Source organism: Solanum lycopersicum, chromosome 7 (assembly GCF_036512215.1).
Source record: "Solanum lycopersicum chromosome 7, SLM_r2.1".
NCBI classification, from domain to species: Eukaryota; Viridiplantae; Streptophyta; class Magnoliopsida; order Solanales; family Solanaceae; genus Solanum; species Solanum lycopersicum.
This window is the reverse complement of record NC_090806.1, coordinates 36,509,798-36,535,329: the sequence shown is the minus strand read 5'-3', so window position 1 is coordinate 36,535,329 and position 25,532 is coordinate 36,509,798. Positions and strand designations below refer to the sequence as shown.

At 34.2% G+C, this 25,532-nt stretch overlaps 1 protein-coding gene across 1 annotated transcript; it reads left to right on the top strand.

The window, feature by feature from the left end:
- The first annotated feature begins 9,193 nt into the window (after positions 1–9,193).
- Positions 9,194–10,695, top strand: LOC138337410 (uncharacterized). The gene is made up of 3 exons (XM_069287319.1): positions 9,194–9,676; positions 9,812–10,074; positions 10,347–10,695. Exons 1-3 carry the CDS (start codon positions 9,194–9,196, stop codon positions 10,693–10,695), a joined length of 1,095 nt encoding a protein of 364 aa, XP_069143420.1.
- The last annotated feature ends 14,837 nt before the right edge of the window (positions 10,696–25,532 follow it).

The window sequence follows — 25,532 nt, the reverse complement described above, 5'->3', positions numbered from 1 at the left end:
TCTTTTTGCTCCTATTTTTTATTTACATGGTGTTGTGAACCATCATTGTGTTTTTGTTATTATATATGGATATAATTTTTCTAAAAAAGGCATTCCTAATAGCATATATTTTGTAGTCAATTCAAAATTATATATTTCTTCTATAGTTAATATCTTATCCCATATTTGTATTTTTATATTTTTTGTCTTATATGTGATCATGCTTCCTTCATTATTACATCATGTTACTACTATCGGTGTTTTAAATTCTTTTCATTTATCTTCCGATAAACAATTGTATTTATATATATTAGCTTTTGCTTCCGTATCTATTATCGGTGTATAATATCTCTTTGCAAGTATATGTATTTTCATATTTTTGTTCTACCAAAGTTCTTTTTATTATTACTCTTTTATTTTTATAATTTATTTGTCAATTGTTTGTCTTCTAGATTATATTGTTTTACTTGTTCTAACCATTTTATTCCTAAAATAATATTTTCATCTCCTTGATATATTTTAAATTTTATTAGTAATGGTACTCCTCCACTGATTACTTATTTTTTTTAGTATCTTCGGTATACACTAATGTTTTTGGTAGTTCGGGGCATGATTGCCCAATAGTTATTATTTCATCTTCCGTTACTAATTCTCTTGTAATATAGTTTTCTTCTCGTCCTATAACTATTAATATTAAATATTTTTGTTGTTTCATTATTCCAATTATGTAATAATGATGTGGTTTTATTTCATCTTCCGTTAATTTTTGTGGAGTTTTATCTTTTCTTTTCCAAGTACTCATTTTTTATGATATTTGTATTATTTCACAGTTTATTCTTTTTAATATGCTTAATCTTTCTTTTACTATTTCTAAGTCTTCTTCTATATCAATCTCATTATAACTATAATCATTTTTATCTATGACTGTGACTATCCTTTCAAAAGGATCTTCTATTTTTATTTTTTTTATTTTATTTTTTGTTGTTATTTTATGTTTTGTTGTTAAAACATATATGTTTTTACATCTGTAACGACCCATTTGGTCTTTTTAAATATTAGAGCTTTTTAATTCATAAAATAATTTCCAAAGATTCTAAATGGAAATTTTTGGACTATTCTAATTATAACTATAAAATTAGTGGAGTAGTATTAATAATTATTTAGTTGGTGGTTAAAGAAGATAACATAAAATTTATAATAGGTCACTTTTACCATTATTTTTATAATTAGCCAAGTATATGAATTAGGGTAAATAAATATTCTTTAGAAGAAGAAAAAAAAAAGATGGAAAGAAGAGAATTATGGAGAGTGGCGTTGGCACCGCTCAAAGTGACAAACCCACTTCTGGTAACTGAATCTTCATTTCTATTTTAATTTGTTACATTGATTGTTTCATATATGAGTAAAGTTAAATTATTATTATATTATTGGAAGCAAGTTAATAGGATTATGGTGTACTATGAACACTGCACGTGAACTTGAGTTGGAAAACAGGTAACGTGGGTGACAAATTGAATAGGAAAAGTTGGAGACAAGTTTTAATGACTAATTTGTAGAAATAGTAAGGTAGCAAATTTAAAGATGGTCAATGACAAGTTAATGACCAGAGATATTAGACTAGATTAAAGTGACTTAGGCTTCAAATTGTGGGTATGATAGTTACGATTTCCATGAATTAGTAGGCTGATTTCTTTTGAACAAATATTTGATTATTATATTATTGTTATTAGGGTGCATTGTGAATTGGAGATGAATTTGGTAGGTGTTTATTGTCACTGTTGTCGTGACAAGTGACTTCAATTTTAAGTTTTGAAATTCTATTATTATATAAAATTATATTTTGATGTATCGAGATTGGTAATTAAATATTGGATGTATCAAATTATTTAAATTCCATTAAAGTTATGCGAATTGGAGAAATGAAGACTTACCCTTGAATTGGAACTTAGAAAATTGCTTAGAGAATTAGGTGAGTTGTGGTTATAGGCTATACATAGAATAATATGAGTATTTATAGACTCGTTAATGTAACGACCCGCTTAGTCGTTTTGAGCAACAGACTTCAATTCTGGAAAAACTGGCAGAAGCGAAGGACCCCACGACGGAACGTCATGGGCACGACGGACCGTCTCAGGGTCTCGTTTCAAAACACTTAGAAAATATGAAATTGGGTACTGAAAATCGACTCTCTAAACTTTGTGACGGAATGGCAGGACGGACCGTCACAGGTGTGACGGACCGTCACAGGTGTGACGGACCGTCACAGACCCTATGAGGAAATATTGGGTCTCTGAACCTTGCGACGACCTGCAGGACGGACCGTCGCAGGCACAACGGCCCGTCACAGGTTGCGCAAATCCCAGGCAGAATCGGATTTCCTTACACGTTTTAAGGGACGTTTTGGGACTATTCTTTCCTTAATTATAGATTTCGTGGGTTTATATTAATAACTCAAATTCTTGGGGGTTAAAAGAGGTAACCCTAAATTAATTAGTGGGGTATTATTGCCATCTTTTATTCTTAATTATATACTAATTAGGGTAAAAGAAAGAGGGTTTGAATAAGAAAAAATAGAAAGAACAAAGAGAGACAGAAAAAGAAAGAGAACGAGTAGAGAGAGAGAGAAACGAAGAGGATAGCAAGGATTTTGAGAATATAGCTTGTTGATCGCAATTCTTCGGTGGAGGTAGGTTATGGTTTTCATGCTTTCATAGTAAACTCTTAATAGAGAATGATATGTATTGGTAGTATTGTAAACCCTACTATATTCTTAATTGTATGTTTGCATGAATATGATTATGTGATTGTGATAAGATAAGCATGATGAAAATATTGAATCCCAAATCTTGAAAAGAAACTTTAATATACATTATTAATGATGATGCCTTGGTATAGAAGAAGGCTTGATGAATTAAAGTAATGGGATTCATGATGCCTTGGTATAGAAGAAGGCTTGATGAATTAAAGTAATGGGATTGAGGATGCCTTGGTATAGAGAAGGCTTGATGATTTACAGAATGATATTAGTGGATCGGAGTGTCACGTTCCAACACATAGATTTAGTGGATCAGAGTGTCACGTACCGACACATGTAGGGGATCGGGTGTCACGAACTGACACGTAGAATTAGGGGATCGGGTGTCACGAACTGACACGTAGAATTAGGGGATCGGGTGTCACGAACCGACATGTAGAATTAGGGGATCGGGTGTCACGAACCGACACGTAGAATTAGAGGATCGGGTGTCACGAACCGATACGTAGAATTAGGGGATCGGGTGTCACGAACCGACACGTAGATTTAGGGGATCGGGTGTCACGAACCGACACATAGATTTAGGGGATCGGAGTGTCACGAACCGACACAAGAGGAATAATGAATATGAGGGAGCGGAGTGTCACGTACCGACACAAGAGAAATAAAGATAATGAATCTTGAAAGATGTCAATATACTCAATCTAATGAACATGATTCCCAAATGAGTATGGTATTGGGGCTTGAGTCCTCATGTGTGAACTTGACGGTAATTGTTAATGATATAGTGCTTGTTGTTGCTACATGTTGAGTATCATAGTTGAGTTTATGATATTACTTGGTATATACTGTTTTCTATTTTGAGTTGGCCGATGATATCTACTCATTACCCGTGTTTTGTACTGACCCCTACTTTTATGTTTTTCTTCTTGTTATTTGTGGAGTGCAGCAAACGTGCCGTCGTCCTCAACTCAACAGTAATTCTAGCCAGTCTTCGTCACACCGGATCTTTAGGGTGAGCTAATGCTTCTAGCTTGGACTGTATCTTCTTCTTCAAGTCTTGATGCCTTGAACTTCCGGCATGGACTAGCTTCTTATGTATTTTTAGCTTTTAGAATACTCTTAGTTTAGTCATTTGATTGTAGATGTTCTTGTGGTGATGACTTCCAGGTTTTGGGAATAATAGATGTTGAATATTGATAGTTATTGAATTGGTTTTTATTAATGAGTTAAGTCTTCCGCATTAATTTCTGTTGTTATTACATTGAAATGTTAAGGTTTAGATTGGTTGGTTCGCTCACATAGGAGGTTAAGTGTGGGTGCCAGTCGCGATCCGATTTGGGTCGTGACAGTTAACTTACAAATTATGTATATATATACTTGATATATTGGAAAGGTTTGGAGGCATAGAAGAAAGGAAAAGTATTGGAGAAGTAGCTTGTTTGACTTCAGTTCTTCGGTGGAGGTAGGTTATGGTTTATGCTATTTCATAGTAAACTCTTAATAGTGATTGATATGCATTGGATGATATTGTGAAATTTTCTATGTACTTGATTATGTGATTGTGTGTCTTGGTCGTGTGTTTTGTGATTGGTCTTAAATCCCGAGACCGTGGAATGTATAATCTTAAACCATCTCTATTTGAAGTAATGCCTTGATTAAAGAAGGCTCGATGAAATATTATTAACGAATGAAAATGTGGTGATATTAAATGATAAATTAATGATATTTTTGGATCGGAGTGTCACGTTTCGACATGATATTCTTGGATCAGTGTGTCACGTTCTGACACGATATTTTTGGATCGAAGTGTCACGTTCCGACACGGTATTCTTGGATCGGAGTGTCACGTTCCGACACGATATTTTTAGATCGGAGTGTCACTTTCCGACACAATATTCTTGGATCGGAGTGTCACGTTCCGACACGGTATTCTTGGAGTAGTGTCACGTTCCGACACGATATTTTTGGATCGGAGTGTCACGTTCCGACATGGTATTCTTGGATCGGAGTGTCACGTTCCTACACGATATTTTTGGATCGGAGTGTCTCGTTCCGACACGGTATTCTTGGATCGGAGTGTCACGTTCCGACACGATAATATTAAAGGAAAAATATGTTGAATTAATGGAAGATACTCAATCTCAAAGAACTCAACTCCCAAAATGGTTTGGTTTGGAGGCATGAGTCCTCATGTGTGATCTTGATATCATTGACTTATTACGAGCTCACTTTAATGTTGTTGATACTTGTTCATGTTGTTTGTTGTTTATCACATGTTAAGTGCTATAGTTGAGTTCATACTATTATTTATTGTATATTAGTTCCTATTTTGGGTTGACCGATGATATCTACTCAGTACATGTTGCCCCCGTACTGAGTCCTACTTGTGTTTTTCTTTGTATTCCTTTTATGAAATGCAGCGAGTGTAGCTATGACTTCAGATTTCCCTCAGCTCTAGCCAGCCTCCCACATATCAAGTTCCAGGGTGAGCTACTCATTCATGCTCGTGTTGGATTCTTTCGATCATGACATGATGTCCAATACTTTCGGACACATACCATTTTATTCATTTATTTTGGTGTCTTTGATACTCTTAGACTTCGTAATTAGAGATTAGATGTCCTTGTTGTGATGACTTTCAGGTTTTGGGAAATGATATTTAGTAAGATTTTGAGTTTCCATGTTATCTTTGTATTTTGTAAGTCATGTTAAATTGGTTGGTTCGCCCACATAGGAGGTTAAGTGTGGGTGCCATTCACGACCCATTTTGGGTCGTGACAACATGTAGCTGTAAATATTTTACTTCTTGGGGCTAGTTCTATTCCCGATATTTTTCAATATAATACTAGTGATTTATTTATATTCCTGTCATTTATTGTTACTGAGTATTTAACACTTATTATAATTTTAAATTTTTGGTATATGAGGTTACCTTTTACTGCACTTATTATACTTTTTTCTATGAGTTGTATGATTTTATCATCCGCTAAGTATATTTCTATGTGTGTATCTATTCCTTCTCTAAAACATGCTTTTATTAGTTTTTTTTGTTCCTCCTAAATGTAAATATTTAATTGAATCTTTAGCCTTAATGTCTTATATTTCTTTATTTATTATTCGTTTATTTATTATTGATATTTTGACCTTTCCTTTAGTGTATTTGCAATCTATGATATGTTCTCTTTGACTTACTACATAATATTCTTCTTTTTGTCGTTTAAATCAGTTTCTTATTGTTGATATATCGAATATTTTTGCAATGTTTAGAAAAATTCTAATGATTAAAAAAATGGTATAACAAAAGACAATGGGATTATTTGTTTATATGTGACGTGTTGAGAAAAGTTTGAAGGCTTGTTGAATCATTGTTGATGTGATTTCATGTTTGTGTTGTTGTGAACTGTTCAATGTTATGAAAATGCTCCATCTCCTCATCTTGTTGATGAGTTTCGGCCCAGCTAAAAGGTGCATCATGCTATGTAAAATATATTAAAAATAAGTGAGATCAGTGAGAATCGAACCCGTGACTTAACCATGTTAAAAATCATAGAAATAATGTGATAAAAAAGAATGTGGCATGTGGGATTCAAACCCGTGTGCCTTGACCAAAACATGAAAAAGATAATGAAAATAAAAATAAGAGGTGCAGGGTTCGAACCCACAACCTCTCGGTCAGACTTAAGGAAGAATTAAAAGAAAATTAAAAGTTAAGGCATGTGGGAATTGAACCCACAACATCTCGACAAAATAAATAAAATTAAGCAGAAAAATAAAGTGGGGTTGTGGGGGTTTGATCCCACATCCTCTTGGTCCTAAACGAAAAAAAATGAAGAAATTATGGGAAAAAGAAGAGAAGGCGTTGGGGCTCGATCTTGGGTCCCAAAGCCGAGTGGATCAAACTAAAATAAATAAAAATATAAGTATTGTCCAAGGTATTCGATATCGGGTTACATTGACCAATTTTCGTATTGATACATAAGTCATATGTGAATAAATGTTCAAAATAATGCTTCCTACATAGATCGAAATTGATGATCTTGGCATACATACAAGATGCATAAGTCGTGTATCACAAAATCTTAGGAAGATACAAATCACTTAAACGAACTATGAATGAAGCCTCATGGCTTGAATGTGTAGACCCATAAGTCTAGCATATGTTTAAAAGTTAGTGAACGTAATATTTATGTAATGAAAGGATGTAACCCTAGAAGGGTTAAGTAAGAGTGTGAAACACACTAAATGGCCAAGTGCATTGGCATATGGTTGAATGAACATTCACGAAAAAGGGTTGAGTAATTATTAAAATAATATGTGCTAAAGTTAATGAATGTGGTGACAACATGATAAGAGGCTAACGTGAAATATGAGAGCAATCTCAAATGAGCCTAAGTAATGGTTATCAAAACGTACTCACCTATTAGAGTGTAAAGTTAATGAAGAGACTAGTCTCTATGAACAATCAAATACAAGTATTGAGATTGATGTATTCTCAATACAGATGATGAGATGAGAAATCGTCTAATGAGCAATGATTTCCTCATACTAGAAGCCAACTTCCATGACGTATGAGTTGAATGTAATGGAACTTTATACTGAGCACTAATAGGCTAGTTATGAGCGTTTATGCCTTCTTTTGGGAAGGGCGGAGGTTCACGTTACTCTCATGAGATGAGACTGTCCCGCATTCCGGGTATGGGTATCCTTATATCTCAAAGTCTTTGAACCTATACTGCCAATATAGGGATCTAGCAGGGTTCAATTCCCTATATACGCTAGCATGTTTTGGTTCACCTTGGGTGGTGATTCCACATCTTTTCGGTGTGGGGATGACACACTAGATTTCATGATGGTCATATGATCTATGTCAGTTAAGGTTAAAGTTCTCAAAGAAAGAATGAGGCCAGCCTCAAATGATGCACATAATAAAATGAACGATACCAAAGGTGTTAGGATAGGATAATTAAGAGGTGATCTATACTCAAGTAATGTCACTAGGTTATTCTTGATCATTGCATAAAAAACCCGATGAGATTCTTAAAATTACATCCTAGGTAAGACTAGTGGTTGCACTAGTATATGAATGAATGAAATGAAGTACGTATGAATGAATTAAGCAAGCTCTGTGTTTGATAAAGAAGGCTCCCTAGTTGAGGTCCCATATGTTGAGCCCTCATTTTGGGAAGTCTTAATGTCAAGTCCATGATTCCAAGGTCTCATGGCATATGATCGAATGACATCAAATATGTTATGTGTTATATGCAATATGTTATGTGCTATATGTAATATGTTATCTGTTGTGTGCAATATGATACGTAAGATGATGCAGGTTACTCTCATGGCATGACTTTCCTAAATCCAATTTAGCAAATCCACTGACTTTCCTAATCAAAATCTGGAAAGTCCACTGACTTTCTAATCCAAATTTGGCCAGTCCACTAACTTGATTTTCCATAAATCATGATGTTAGGAAAAAAGCTATTCTTACTCATGCATGTCCTTGGTGTGTTCTTGCATATACCCATACTTATACAAGTGTGTACTAATCCCATACAATATCTACTTTTAGGTGCAGGGACAGGTGTACGTTGAAGCTTAAAGTACGATATTGCAGCTATCTGGACGTTGAGCTTTCATCCGGATTCGGTAGTGGAGCATGTCCCACTAGTGTTTCCTTTCCACTTTCATTTCAGACTTTGTATTGGTGCCATTTTGGCAAAAATACGTTTAATTCAATTATGAACTATTTCTTTCATTTGATGATCTTGATATTAGATGGTTGATTGTGAACGTTTATGAGTTCAAGTAGAATGTCTTACAAGAACGTTAAGCAACAAAAAGTTTAAATTTTCTTCTAAAATTAACATAGATGAAGTAACAATTACGTACGTATGCTTGTCTATGACCTCTGAGAGGTCAACGACGCCAATTTTTTCTGGGATCTAGATTTTGTTTGTGACAAAGTTGGTATCAGAGGACTAGGTTAAATTTCAAGGATAATAAGTTTACATCAACCACATTGATTATTTCAATGTCATGGTAGTGAAGTGCACCATTATCCTGAGTTAGAGACTGCATGATGCTAAGAAAAATTTCCCTTTCTTCTGGTCTTATCGTGACTTTTCCTAATGTATGATTTCTTGGTGTTATGAGCATGTCTAACATCAATTCTTATGGTTTTTAGAGAATGAATACCAGGAGGAATTTTGGTAAGAGGAAAGGGGGAGCAGCTGATGGGGACAATTAGGTTCCACCCTAGACTGCAGCTGAAGGAGTGGCTATGGCTGTTAACCCCGCTGGGTTGACTGATGCGGAGGTGTAGGCATCTCTGGCCTAGATGGCACAGGCCATCACTATGTAGGCCAAGTCCATGACTGCCTGGTTAACAAGCATAATGTTTAGAAGGAGAACCCACCGGTACGTAGCATGGCTAACAGGCTATGAGACTTCACGAGGATGAATCCTCCTATTTTCACAGTGTCCAAGATTTTAGAGGATCCCCAGGAGTTCATGGATGAAGTACACAAGATTTTGGTGTCCACGGGGGCCACCGATACTGAGAAGGCTGAGTTGGCTTCGTATGGCTCAAAGATGTTACACAGACTTAGTGCAAGATGTGGCAGGATACTGAGCTTTGAGCGGAGTTCAAGTCACTTAAGATTCTTCCTCAAGGAGATGAGGGAGGCCAAGTTTGGGGAATTTATTAACCTTAAACATGAATCAATGACAGTCAGGGATTACTCATTGAAGTTTGTTAAACTATCCAGGTATGATACTTCCCTTGTATCTAACTGCAGGGATGAGATGAGTAGGTTCCTCACAAGAATCACCGGATATCTAGACGAGGAGTGTCGGGTTGCGATGCTCCACAATAACATGGACCTCTCCAGGTTAATGGTGCATGTCCAACATGTGGAGGAAAGTCCGAAGAAAAGGGACGTTTGTGATGCTAGGAGGCCTAAGCCTCATAATTAGGCGGGTCCTAGAAATAGAGGCAACAAAAATAATTTTGGCATCCGTGAGTAGCCCAAATTCAAAAAGGGGCAACATAGTTCAGGGAACTCTAACTTTCAGAGGAGTACAACACCTAGAGGAGGCAAACCCGATCGCAAGAAGGGCAATGGAGGTGATATGCAGCCTCCCAGAAAGAACTATGCTAATTGTTGTCGTGCTCACAATGGAGAGTGCAGACAGGGCACTAATGCCTGTTCTGGTTGCGGTAAGAGCGGGCACATGGTTAAGGACTGTCCACAGAACAGGGGTCAGGCTGGAGGTAATGCTCATCCTAGGCCTAATCCACAGGGTGAAGCAGCAGTTGAGCTTCCTACGAGGAACAGGTTCTACGCCCTGAAGGGCAGGGAGGAGTAGGAGAAGTCCTTTGATGTGGTCACTAGTATGCTGCATGTATTCTCAACTTCTATTTATGCTTTACTTGATCCAGGGTCTATGTTTTCCTTTGTAACTCCTTTACTTGCTCTCACTTTTGAGATATTGCCTCAAGTTCTGCAAAATCCTATAGTGGTTAGTATACCTTTAGGAGAAAATGTAAGAACTGATAGAGTATACAAGGATTGCCCAATAGTTGTATGTTGTAAGACTATGTGTGCAGACTTGTTGATGTTATTCTTGGCATGGACTTGCTTCATAGGTTTTATGCTTGTATGGATTGTCATAGTAGGGTTGTGAGATTTTGTTTCCCTAATGAAGAAGAGTTGTTCTATGAGGGGTACAACTCGAATCATCCTAATCCCTTGATTTCGAACCTTAAGGCCAATAAAATGATGTCCAAAGGGTTATTGTGTCATTCTGTGGATGTTAATGATTTAGATCATGACGTTCCTTCTATAGAATCAGTGCTTGTAGTGAATGAGTTCCCAGATGTGTTTCCTGATGATTTACCTGGAGTTCCTCTCCCTCAAGTGATTGACTTTGGTATCGACTTAGAACCCGAAACTTAAAAAATTTTAATTCCTCCTTACAGAGTTGCTCCAAATGAACTCAAAGAGTTGAAGTTGCATTTAAAAGATCTCATTGATAAGGGTTTCATTCAGTCGAGCAGATCCCCTTGGGGTGCTCCAGTGTTGTTTGTCAAAAACAAGGATGGAACCCTTAGAATGTGTATCGATCATTGGCAGCTCAACAAAGTCACTATCAAGAATAAGTATCCACTTCCCAGAATAGATGACTTGTTCGACCAACTCCAAGGGTCTATTTTCTTCTCGAAGATTGATCTTCGTTTAGGGTACCATCATCTTAGGGTTAGGTATGGAGATATCCCAAAGACAACCTTTCGTACCCGTTATGGTCACTATGAGTTCCTAGTTATGTCATTTGGTCTAAGGAATACACCTGCTACATTTATCGATCTCATGAAAAGAGTCTTCCGTGAATACCTTGACTCTTTCATCATAGTGTTCATTGATGACATTCTAATCTACTCTAAGACCAAGGAAGAGCATGAACAACATTTGAGACTAACCTTGCAGATACTTAGAGAACATCAGTTATATGTCAAATACACTAAGTGTGAATTGTTGCTAAGATCAGTGACCTTCCTGGGTCATGTTGTGTCCGATCAGTGTGTGGAAGTGGACCCCAGAAAGACTGAGGTTGTTATGAACTAGTCAAAACGTCTTACTCCCACTGATATCCGTAGCTTTTTGGGATTGGCTGGTTACTACCACAGGTTCGTAGAGGGTTTATCTTTCACTGCTTCCCCACTGATAGCTTTGACTAAGAACAAGTCCAAGTTTGAGTGGACGGAGACTTGTGAGAAGAGTTTCCAGGATCTCAATGACAGACTCACGTAAACCCCGATGCTTACTTTGCCTAAGTGTGGTGAGAATTACACTGTTTATTGTGATGCACCTAGGGTTGTTTGGGTTGTGTTCTTATGTAAGGTGGTAAGGTGATAGATTATGTGTCCATACAATTCAATATTCATGAGAAGAATTATCCCACTCATGACCTGGAGTTGGCTGTTGTGGTCTTTGCATTGAAACTATGGAGGCATTACTTGTACGAAATGCACGTGGATGTGTTCACAGACCACAAGAGTCTCCAGTACGTGTTCACATAGAGAGAGTTGAATCTATGTCAGCGGAGATGGTTGGAGTTATTGAAGGACTATGACATGAACCTCCACTACCATCCAGGTAAGGCTAATGTTGTAGCTGATGCTTTGAGCAGGATGAGAATGGGAAGTACAACCCACGTTGAGGATAAGAAAAAGGAGTTGCTGAAAGATATACACAGACTGGCTTGACTGGGTGTGCGGTTATTTGATTACCCTAGTGGGGGTGTTTTAGCTCATCCTAGTTCTGAATCATCCTTAGTAGTTGAAGTCAAGAAGGATCAGCATCTTGATCCTATGTTGATGGAGCTGAAGGACTCAGTGTTGATAAAGATGAATGAGTATTTTGCTTTGGGAGGTGACGGCATACTTAGGTACCAGGACAGGCTGTGTGTACCAGATATGGATGATTTGGTACCAGGATTGTTGTAGAGGACCACGATTCCAGATATTCCATACATCCAAGTTCCACCAAGATGTATCATGATCTTAAGCAGATATATTGGTGGGATGGCATAAAGAAGGACATTGCAGAATATGTGGCCAAGTGTCCTCATTGTCAGCAGGTTAAGGTAGAACATCTTAATCCTGGTGGTCTTACTCAGATTATTGAGGTTCCGACTTGGAAATGGGAGGCCATTAATATGGACTTGGTGGTTGGTCTTTCGAGGACTAAGAGACAGCATGACTCCATATGGGTTATTGTTGACAGGATGACTAAGTGTGCCCACTTTATCCCTGTGAAGTCTATTTATAGAGATGAGCATTATGCGAGACTCTACATTGATGAGATTTTGAGATGGCATGGAATTCCTTTGTCTATTATTTCAGATAAAGAAGTTCAGTTCACTTCAGATTTCTGGAGATCCTTCCAGAAGAGCTTTGGCACGAAGCTTAGTACTGTCTTTCATCCTCAGACTGATGGGCAGGCAGAGCGCACCATTCAGACATTGGAGGACATGTTGAGGGCGTGTGTGATTAATTTCAGGGGTAGTTGGGACGACCATGTGCCTTTTATAGAAATCTAGTATAATAACAGCTATCACTCCAGCATTGGGATGACACCGTTTAATGTGTTGTATGGTAGGAGATGTAGGTCTCGAGTTGGGTAGTTCGAGGTTGGAGAGTCATCCATTTTGGGTCCAGAGATCATTCATGTGGCCTTAGAGAAGGTCGGGGTGATAAGAGACAGGTTGGCTATTGCTTACAGTCGGCAGAAGTCTTATGCAAACAACAGAAAATGGACACTTAGAGTTTGATGTTGGTGACCAGGTCTATTTTAGGATATCACCTATGAAGGGGGTGATGAAGTTTGGCAGGAAGGGGAATTTGAGTCCGAGGTATGTTGGGCGATATGAGATCCTACAACGTGTGGGTGAGGTGGCCTATGAGTTGGCATTGCCTGCGGAGCTAGCTTCTGTCCATCCCGTCTTTCAAGTATCCATGTTAAAGAAGTGGCTAGATGATCCAGCATCGATTCTACCGGTGGAAGGATTGGGAGTCGATGAGGACTTGTCCTTTGAGGAGGTACCTATTGAGATCTTAGGTAGGCAGGTCAAGAGGCTGAGAAATAAGGAGATTTCCATAGTAAAGGTATTATAGAGGAATCATCTTGTGAGGGTGCTATGTGGGAGGCCGAGGCCAATATGAGATCCCGCTATCCCCATCTTTTCAGTCCTTGAGGTTAGATTCCTTAATCTTAAGTCGAAGTTTCCTTATCTCCCATTCTTTGTTTCTACTGCTTGACTTTGCATAGTGGTTATGTTATGATATTAATGGCGTTGTGCTAGATTATAAGAAGTGTCATTCGGGGACGGATATTCCTAAGGGGGTATAATTTAACAACCCTAAAAATGGTTATGCTAAGTAATACTTAATGTGTATAGAATGCTTACGACTAGACCATATTTACACGGAATCGATGCGCGTAGAACCATACCTCTGAACCCTTGCGGCATCTAAGCCAACTAACTTGGGGAATTAGTTGAGCTAGGAAAGGTTGGTTCCAGCTAGGTAGGGCTCCCGAATATGAATATTGACTTGGATGAGTCTTTACCGGACTTAAAGAGGGGAAATCTTAAGTTTGGAGGGTCTAGGGATAAAATGGTCTTTTTTTAGGATAAAAGTAGTATCGTAATTACTCTAAATATGAAATTAATTATTTAATTAATAAGGTGGAGGGTTATTTTGGGGAGAGAGGTCCGAAATTGCCTTTTAGCAAAATCTTGATCCACTCAGGTTCGAACCTAGGTGGGAGCAATGATTTAAATTGTTTTATTTAAATTGGTAAATTAATTTAATTAATTAATATTTACTAGATGATTTAGGAAAAAGGAAAAATCAGATTTTTAAAGGTTTGAAAGAGTCCTAGTTGACTAAGTCTAAACTACTCCACCTAATCCTAGACTACCTTTCACGTTTTAACTCTCTCTCTCTCACGCCAATATCTCTCTTTTCTTTTCACGTTCTCTCTTTCTAAACATAAGAACTGATTAGAAACCAAAATTTCTTCACACTTGAAGAACTTTTACATTAAAAACATATACAAAACATAACAAAAAATGTTAGGAAAAAGGGAGGGGTTTTTCCGTCGAGTTGGTGTTGACGCTTTCGGATTTGGACGTGATTTTAGAGAGGGTATTTGGGCAGCAAGTTCAAGGTTTGAACTTCAAAATAAGTTATGGGTTCTCTTACTCTTGGTACCTTTCCCAAGAGACACTTAAGACTCAGATGAATCTATTCCGAATACTAGGGTTGTTCCCCGTTGCATGTCCCTGTCACTAGTTCCCATCGATTTGTATGTTGGGAATGTTTCCTAGCATAAATTAGGGTTGTAATGTGTTTTCGTGATGATTACTATCATGTATGTATGTTTGGAGTTATGTGAATATTAAGCATGTTGTCCGAAAACTATGTGTTTATGTGTGTGCAATGTGAAGCCGTGACATATACTCTTGGTTTGAAGTTCAAAAATGACATGTTATGGTTGTATTCTTACGTGCACAAACTTGTATAAATCTTGATGTTCATATGAAGTATAATGTGGCTGATTTGAATGGAAACTATTAGCTAAATGAATCCATTTAAATGCACCTAAAGATATAGTAAATGATCCATGAATTACCCTAAAAACTAACGTGTAAACGTTGATGAAAATGACCTGAAGAATGTACTTAATTTCCAACATCTTGTTGATGAGTTTTGGCCAAGCTAAGTGGTGTATCATGCTATGTAAAATGAATTAAAAATCAATAGGTCACTGAGAATCGAACCCGTGACTTCACCATGTTAAAAATCTTAGAAATAAAGTGATAGAAAAAGAATGTGGCATGTGGGATTCGAACCCGTGTGCCTTGACCAAAAAATGAAAAGATAATGAAAAATAAAAATGAGAGATGCGGGGTTCGAACCCAAAACCTCTCGGTCATACTTAAGGAAGAATTAAAAGAAAAATAAAAGTTGAGGCATGTGGGAATCAAACCCACGACATCTTGGCAGAATAAACAAAATTAAGTAGAAAAATAAGTAGGGCTGTGGGGTTTCGATCCCACACCATCTCGGTCAAACGAAAATGGTTTAAGAAAAAAGAGAATAAAAGAAAATGAGGTTATGGGGGTTCGATCCCACAACCTCTTGGTCCCAAATGAATGAAAAATAAAGAAATTAAGATAAAATAAAGAGAAGGCGTTGGGGCTCGATCTTGGGTCCCCAAGCCGAGTGGATGAAACGTAAATAAATAAAAATGTAAGTGTTGTCTAAGGGGTTCAAAATCGGGTTTCCTTTCCCAATTTCTGTATTGATACATAAGTCATACGTGAATAAATGTTCAAAATAATGCTTCCTACATAGATCGAAATCGATGATCTTGGCATACATACAAGATGCATAAGTCTTGTATCACAAAATCTTAGGAAGATACGAATCACTAAAACGAACTAGAATGAAGCCTCATGTTTTGTATGTATAGACTCATAAGTCTAGCATACGTTTAAAAGTAAGTGAACCTAACATGTATTTAATGAAAGGATGTAACCCTATAAGGGTTAAGTAAGAGTGTGAAAAACACTAAATGGCCAAATGCATTGGCATATGATGAAATGAACATTCACGAAAAAAAGGGTGAGTAATTATGACAAACAAATGTTCTAAAATTAATGAATGTAGTGACAACATAATAAGAGGTTAATGTGATAGATGAGATCAATCTCAAATGAGCCTAAGTTAATGTTACCAAAACATATTCACAGACACTCTAATGAAAGAATTGAGATTAATGTATACTTAATACGGATGATGAGATGAGAAATCATTTAATGAGCAATGATGTCATCATACTAGAAGCCAACTTCCATGACGTATGAGTTGAATCTAATGGAACTTTTTACTGAGCACCAACAAGCTAGTTATGAGCAGTGATGCCTTCTTTCAGGAAGGGCGGAGGTTCATGTAACTCTCATGAGATGAGACTTTCCGGCATGCAGGGTATGGGTATCCTTATATCTCCTAGTATTTGAACCTATACTGTCAATATAGGGATCTAGCAAGGTTCAATTCCCTATATACGCTAGCATGTTCTGGTTCACCTTGGCGGTGATTCCACCTCTTTTCGGTGTGGGGATAACACACTGGATTTCATGATGCTCACATGATCTATGTCAGTTGAGGTTAAAGTTCTCAAAGAAAGAATGAGGCCAACCTCAAATGGTGCACACAATGAAATGAACAATACCAAAGGTGTTAGGATAGGTTAATCAAGAGGTGAGCTAGACTCAAGTAATGACACTAGGTTATTCTTGATTATTGCACATCAAACCCGATGAGAGTCTTAAAATTACATCTTAGGTATGACTAGTTGTTGCACTAGTATATGAATGAATGAAATTAAGTATGTATGAATAAACCAGAGTCTATTGTTTGCTAAAGAAGACTCCCTAGTTGAGGTCTCATATGTTGAGCCCTCATTTTGGGAAGTCTTAATGTCAAGTACATGATTCCAAGGTCTCATGACATATAATATATTCTGTGTTGTGTACAATATGATATGTATGATGATGTATGTTACTCTCATGGCATGACTTTCCTAAATCCAATTTGGCAAGTCCACTGACTTTTCTAATCCAAATCTGGCAAGTCCACTGACTTGACTTTCCATAAATCATGTTGTTAAGAAAGAGCTATTCTTACTCATGCATGTCCTTGGTGTGTGTTTGCGTATATCCGTACTTAATATAAGTGTGTACTAATCTCATACAATACCTACTTTTAGGTGAAGGCACAGGTGGTCGTTAAAGCTTATAGTAAGATGTTACAACTATCCGGACGTGGAGCTTTCATCCGGATTTGGTAGGCACTCATTCTTTCGAGGATATCTACTGTTACTTTCTAGATTAGATGTAGGCTTTAGCTAGTGGAGCATTTTCCAGTAGTGTTTCATTTCCATTTCGTTTCAGACTTTGTATTGGTGCCATTTTGGAAAAAATACGTTTAATGCAATTAGGAACTATTTCTTTCATTTGATGATCTTAATATTAGATGGTTGATTGTAAACGTTTATGAGTTTAAGAAGAATGACTTACATAATTGTTAAGTAACAAAAAAGTTCAAATTTTACGCTAAAATTAACCTAGATGAAGTAACAATGACGTATGTAGGCTTGTCTGCGACCTCTACGAGGTCAACAATGCCGATCTCGTCTGAAATCTAGATTTCGATCGTGACATTCCACCCCCAACACCTGCTTAATTAATTAACACATTGTGTTATAGACCTACCTATTTGGGCCCTATCTCTCATTTTCTGCTTCTTATGTTTCATTCACACCTAAGTTTAACTAACTAAGCCAAACTTTTAAATTGTAGTTATCTATGGTGGACTAATGAATACTATCTTTTTGTTATTTTAAATTTATTTAAATACAAAGCTATCAATCTTTGTTAAAAAATGTTTTAACTAACAAAGCCAAACTTTTAAATTTTACTTATCTATAGTGGACTAATGAATACTATCTTTTTGTTATTATAATTTATTTAAATACAAAGCTATCAATCTATGTTAAAAAATATTTTATTCTTTAAAGATTGATATACGGAGATGCCTAAATAGATAACAATGGTTTGATTTGTTGGAATGAAAATGCACTGACAATATATATTACGACTACTTAATACTCTCTCCCTCTGTATTTGTGAGTCTCCACTATTGCGGAGAAAAAAGTTTTACCGTTTAAAAATATTTACTTCTTTTAATTTAATTATTATAATTTTATATTAGAAGATTAATGATTTTATTTTTATTTTTATTTTTATTTGTTAAAACAAGTTTTACAGATCTAAGCTTTAGCTTTTTTTAAGAGAACGTTCAAATATTTTTGATACTATCAATTTTTAATATTTAAATAAATTTGAGTACATATGATAATATATGAATTGAAGTTTGTTTTCAATTAATTTTTGTATTATTGATTGAGTGAACTAAGAAGAGAAAATATAGTCTGAAACAATAGAAGCACCTATCAAAAAAATCATGTTTAAAAGAAGACTTAATAAACTATGAATAATTATTTTGTGAAATTAATTAGTCTAGATTTTAAAAAGAATAAATAAAAAGTAAGAAAGTTACTAGATGATTATCTCAAATTGTTTTTTGCTAATTAAGTCATCTGCAACCCCTAAGTTAAAGTTGTCCGTAAAATTTATTTAAACACCTCAATTAAGACTATTATTCTATTAAACACTTGAACCTTAAGAAATTTATATTTATCACACACAAAATAATAGTAAATTGAAAAGCAAAATTGTGCGTAGCTCAAATACAAAAACATAAAAGATTTATCAATGAAATAATGGCACGTGAAAATTAAATTAAATTTTTAAAATATTCTATACAAATAATCCAAAAAGAATTTTGAGAAAATAAAAAATAGTTTATTTTTAATTAAGGCCCCACCCTGCCATCTTCTTCTTCAACTGTTTTCCCCTCCATCGGCGTTGGCACGTAAATAATCGCCTCCCCACTCCTTCATCCCCTTTCATTGGCATCGGTAACACCTCCTACCCATCTCCATCATCTTCTCCCGATTAATAAACATTATCATAATTACAAGAAATAATCAATTTTTTGTCGAAAAAAATTAAATCAATTTGCTTTTATAGAAATAAATGGAGCTTCACTAAAATATTAACAATCTGAAAAAATAAGACGGGAAAAGCATAAAAATACTTGGAGAGGATGAGAGAAAGAGAGAGTTGGAGGGGTAGGTGGCATGGGAGGTAAGTACAAACATAGTGGAATTATGTTAAGGCAACATTCTGTGGAGAAGATGTTTTATTTAATTTCTTTATTAATTAATGCTGATGATAATAAAACAAATAAGTGTACTTTTTCATGAAAAAGAAAACAGAAAATATTATTTGTTGGTATCTATACGCGTTCATGGAATGTTTTATAGTGATATCAGTATTTTATGTTTAATAGATACATAATTTAAATATTTTAGGTGTTTAATTCAGTAGATACTAACACTAATTGAATGCTTAAATGAATTATGTCGACAATATTAGCGAATTGCATATGACTTAAGTCAATTTGCTTTTAATGGTATTAATGGAGAACAATATGATAATAACAACGACAAAAAAGTGGTAAAACAATTCTTATTTTTTACAACCAAATATGATTTGCACCTAATTTTTTTTCTTAAAAAAACTAGCAAATTATATTATCATCCTGATTAGATTGTATGTTAAACATAGAAATGTGCTCTAAAAGAGTACTGTCTCATAGTATAAGAGTCACATAATAGTCATAGATCATACTCTTCCTCCCATATAAGTTGATCTTATTAAAAATAAAATATTTTATTTAGTTATTCACCTTATTAAATTAAAAGATTATTAAATTAATTATATTCTTCTGATTAGTGTATTTTTAAAGTATTCACATTTGTATTACTAGTAAAATTTCGTTCCCAATAAGTTTTTTAGAAGTGAATTAGTAAAGTTCTTTTTCTTATTTATGATTGGGATAAAAAATAAATTTATTCTCGATTATCGTAAATGACATGTAAATATTCTTTGTCATACTTTTAGAATATTGATACATCACAGTCCAAAATTAAAGCATATATAAGCATGGCCTAATACCTTGATAAACATGACAACTGACCTAATATTAACTACATTAGTAATGAAGTTTTTATGTATACTATACGCACATAATTTTTAACCAAACCTATTATTTTACACCATTTTTATATCACAAATATTTTTATAAATTTAAGTTAAAATTTTGACTTTTATCTTATTTTATTAAGTATCTTAAAAAGATTTTAAAACAAACAACATACATATAATTTTTTTTAGATAAATTTCTTTTTAATTGTTTTAAAAAGAAAAAAATGTTATATTTTCTTTTAATTTAAATTTAATAAATAAATTAATATTTCTTAATTATATTTTTAAATCAGCCATTTAATTTTTTTTAATTATAAATTCAAAATAATTAATATTTTTAGTATTATGATTTGACATATGTTTATTTATTATAAAAATCATTTTCCTATTACCCCCACTCTACCACTCCCCCACAACCTGCACACACGTACACACACCTACATTACTGTACATATACACACGGACACACTTTTAGAAAGAAAAAAAAAGGGGGGAGTATCGTCAAAAAAAAAAAACACGCACAGCAAAATATACAACATAATAATAGTTGAGTTTGAGGTTTTATTCGTTGATTCAAGCATTGGCGGAGCCCCATGTAATAAAGGGGTGTCGATCGACATCCCTTTGTTGGAAAATTACTTTGTGTAGCTAGAATTAAAATATTTTTTATGTATATCTATCTACACGATTTTATTTATTTATATTTTGATATCTCTTAGACCAAATTCTAGCTCCGCACTAGCTTTAAGTTCTTAGTTCATGAATCTTTTTTTCTAGTGAAATAATTTTCAAAAAAGGTAACACCTAATTTTATTTTATATTGTATTAGTTTTATGTCATGATTGTACAAAAATTAGTTCCAGTATATTGAAGTTATTCATATTTCGATGTGTTTAATCTATTAATATTATTAAATATTGTGTACTCAAATATATCCGAACATGCTATACAATATTGTGAGTATTTCTCACATGCTTAATAGTCCATTTCTCGTTCTTTTTTCTTAATTAATTATGTTCGTATCTAACTAATTTGAATGAATTCTTTGTTTGATTGTGTTTAGAAAAGTATTAAGTTATATTTTATGCTATGATATGTGTGTTGTCTTGATCTTTTGGATACTAACTTGATACTTTTCATATTCATTTTTTTTAATAATTAATCATAAATTGTCAAATTTGAGTGATTTGTATATCAATTTTTTTTTTTTAATGTATGTGTCTATATGTATTCAAAATTGATGAGATTATACTACGTTTTATAAACATACTATGCATAACATAAAAAAAAAAAGTTCAATTATGATAAAATATTTTAAATATGAAAATTTATTCTTAATAAATTAATAAAATAAATTAAAAATAATATGATCATTATTTTAGTCTATTATTAAAAAAAAAGACTTTAATAACATGTCATGCCAACTAGGAGAGAGTGATGTTTTTGAAGTGTCAAGTATATTTGGAGGAAAATAGTGATAGTTGAGTGATATTTTGATCCTAAATGAAGCATAAATGATATTTAGAGTTAATTCCTTTAACTTGAGTGACCATTTAGGGAATTGACTCTATAATATGTGTGATATCTTGATCTTTTGGATGCTAACAAGAAATAAAAATAATAAATTTGTTAGGATAAGAAAAAGGTTAGGAAAAGAACAAACAAACAATATTAAGGAAAAATAAAAATAAAGGAAAAATGTACATCAATAAAAATGAAAATATAAGATTTTAAAATTAAAACAAACAAAAAAGCACAGAGTATTAAAAGTATAATGATCTTTTGTTTCTTAAAATATAGGAACATGATTTTTATTTTATTTTATTTTATAAAAAAAAAGTAAGGAAAAAGAAGTAAAAGAAACGTAAAAAAATAATTAAAAAAAAAGACAAGAAAAATCAATACATTGAAAGAATGAAAAAACAATAAAAATGTATGAAATTTCATATACTAATAAAATAAAATAGCTTTAATTATATTTTAAAAAAATAGAGAGTGAGGCTAAATAATATTTTTATTATTAAGCTACTAATATAATATCAAAAAAATTTAGTCAAGTCATATAAAAGTCAGTAAAGCGACCGTGCTTGAATCACGCAACTCGAGGGGTGCCTAATACCTTCACTTCGATCAACAGAATTTGTTACCCGATTTTTGATTTTGAGACCATAAAATAAATAGTTAACTTTCTTTTGATTAGCGATTTAAATAAGGTGGCTCGGAACACTAAACTCAATTCCAAGTGGCGACTCCAAATATAAAATAATCCATTTTCAAAATGTCACCTTAAATGACAAAAACTTTTTTCTCTCAAAACTACTATATTTGTTGGCATTTTGTACTAATTGTTTGTTTATTTACTGCTTTGATATTATTTGAACTACATATAAGTTGTCTTCTCTCTTACACACTTTTGAGTTTTCAAATACCAGTACGGGAATTGCAACATCACACCTAACTTCTATCAAGATAGCTAGTGAATTTTCGGTCCATGGTGAAGGATTCTTAGTCTCACTTGTTTAGGATGGGGATCAACAATGCACAAAGTCGAAAAGCGCTACTACTAATGCGTTGCTACTCCCTAACTCGAGTTGTCCACTTGAGTAAGTCAGTCTAGACGCCTATCTCCTTTAGATTTATGATTCGCACTAGAAGGCTCCACTTATTTTACATACTTTGCATTTAACTTAAGTGACTTTAATCAAGAATTGAGTTCAAATAATTGCATTAGTAAACCTTTTTTCTTATATTTAAAAGTTTTTTTATATGTCCAATATGAACGAACTATGCACACCTGATTCTCGATTCTATGAGATACGTATGCAATCTTTCTCGGATACGGTGATCCTTATTAAAAATATTTAAGAAAAAGTATTTCTTATTAAAATAATATTACGTTTATAATTTTCATGAACTAACTTGATTCTTGATTTGACAAGATACGTAGGCAACCTTATTGTGAGATTCGATTCAACTAAGAAAAATACAAAAGTCCTTGTCACATAAACTGAGGCAAAAAAATAGATTTTTTTTATTTAACATTTTTTTTACTTGGTTGGTACCAACATGCTTAGGATGATGAATAAGAAAAAATAATAAAGTGTTAAAGTATTTGACAAGACATATCAACAGTGTTGTGACCAAAAATTTCTTTTGGTATCTCCTTATATATTTATGTAATGCTTGAGAAACTGTTTTATTTAAAATTAAGGTTAAAATAATTTCGAAGTCATGTTTAATATGCATTGTGTGGTGAGCAAATTCAATGACGCGGCTTTGTTGATCTAGAACTTGGCCTAAATGTTGGTTTAGACGAAATTTTGAGCAACATTTAACTTAGGAAAGGAATATAGACTTTCTTTGATTCGATAGTGCCTTTCAAGCCTACCGAATGACATATGATTCATAGAATTCCTATTTCAAGTTTTATTCAAATGACTTTGAGTACATAAATGCACTATTCATTGTTCTTACCTCCCTGAGAGCACTATCAGCTAGATACACAGCGCCAAAGGCCTTAGTTGGGTACCAAAATAAAAATCACAAATATGTGAAAGTTAAAAAAAAAAAAATGACAAAGAAAAGCTAGAAAAAAATAAAATGAAAATTTTCCAACAAAAAGGAAATGACATGAGAAAACAAGAAGAAAATAAATGAGATAATCTTTCAAGAAAAACAAAGATCAAGTGCGAAAATAAAAAATATTGAGAGCATTGCTCAAATTTATGGATGGAATAATCAATTTATCCAAGTAAATATTCTGTATTTCCTTAAGCCAACATTACAAGTCAATGATAAGTCCTATTTGATCTCATTTTTTGTGTTCTCACATTAGTGGATTCTTACATTAGGGTCAAGCATATGATATCTCGATCTCATGCTTTAAACATTTTTCTGAGTGTGAATGACCTCTAAAATATCCTAAGATCAGAACTCTTCTATTGTGGGGAAAGAGACTTCATTGGTTGCGAGAGCACTTGAAACATGAGGAAATGAATAATTTTATCCGTTAACTTAGGCAAGATAAATTCATCTTGTAAATAATTAAGTATGTTTAAGATACCATTTGAAATTATATGAATTACTCAAAGTTGACTTCCACTTTGTCAGAAAGTAGTAGAAGGTGACTCACATGAATCATACTAGTTATTGGTATCAACTAAAACATTGTAACCATGAACTAATTCATTTCTCAAAAGATGTCTTTTATAGGAAAAATCAAGAGACAAAAATAATTTTAGATTTTAATGAACTATGTTTGACTTGATTCTTGTTATACAAGATATGTAAGCAGTCTGGCAATAGGGTTGGATCTCACAAAATAAAAGTTTATATCTTTGTATAATAAATATTGGATCATTTAGAAAAAGTAAAAAAAATGATAAATAAAAAGATTTTCAAAGTTCCTCAATTTAAAAATTAAGGCATAAAAAAGCTCTTATTTCTAGGGAATAAGCAGAATGGTTGCATCCTAACCTTAGAGAACAAACACTATCATATTCCATTTCTATCGAACAAACACCCTAATTGCATCTGTATCTTGCATTTTTCTTTTGGTATAAGTATTTCTCATTTATGCTAACAATTAATAATTTTTTTTTCTGGTGCAAACTGGAAAAAAAATGTTGTAGTGATTCTATTTGATGATTCCGTTAAGAAATATCATTCTAAGTAATTGATTTAGTATAGAAAGACCCTCTTTAATAATGGGACTAGCAGGACCCTCCTAGACAATGAGATTAGCATGTTCCTCCTTAATAACGGGACTAGTACGACCCTGCTGGATAATGGAAATAGCAAAACCCTCCCGAATAATTGGACTAGCAGGATCCTCCTCATAAAGGGATTAGCAGGACCCTTCTGGATAATGGGACTAGCGGGATACTCCTATATAATGAGATTAGGAGGACCCTCCTGGATAATGGAACTATCAAGAGCCTCCTCATAATAGCACTAGCAGGACACTCCTGGATAATGGGATTAGAAGTACCTTCCTGAATAATGGGATTAGCAGAACCCTTCTGGATAACGGGACTAGCAGGACCCTCCTAATAATGGTATTAGTAAGACCTTCTCAAATAATGGGACTAGCAGGACCCTAATGAATAATGAAATTAACAGGACCCTCATGGATAATGGGATTAGTAGGTCCCTCCTGAATAATAAGATTAGAGGGACCCTCCTGGATAATGAGAGCAGAAGGACCCTCCTCATAATGGGACTAGCAGGACCCTCATAGATAATGAGATAAGCAGGACCCTCCGCGATAATGCGACTAGCAGGACCCTCATACGTGATAGGATTAGTAGTTGCCTCCTACATAATGAGATTTAGTTATTTTCTCCTAGGATAAACACTTTCTAGTATGGACGTTGTTTTTATTTTCTCCTAGGATAAACACTTTCTAGTTTGAGATCATTATTTTTATTTTCTCCTAGGACACACACTTTCTAGTCTGAGATAATATATTTTTAATTTTTTTTTAGGATAAAGACTTCCTAATCTGAGACTGTTATTTTTTATTTTCTCCTAGGATAAACACTTCCTGGTC

Coding starts and splice junctions, on each gene's coding strand:
- LOC138337410 (XM_069287319.1), top strand. CDS start 9,194: ATGAATCCTCCTATTTTCACAGTGTCCAAGATTTTAGAGGATCCCCAG. Junction 9,677..9,811: donor AAAGTCCGAAGAAAAGGGAC/GTTTGTGATGCT, acceptor TCTAACTTTCAG/AGGAGTACAACACCTAGAGG. Junction 10,075..10,346: donor GAGCTTCCTACGAGGAACAG/GTTCTACGCCCT, acceptor CTATGTGTGCAG/ACTTGTTGATGTTATTCTTG.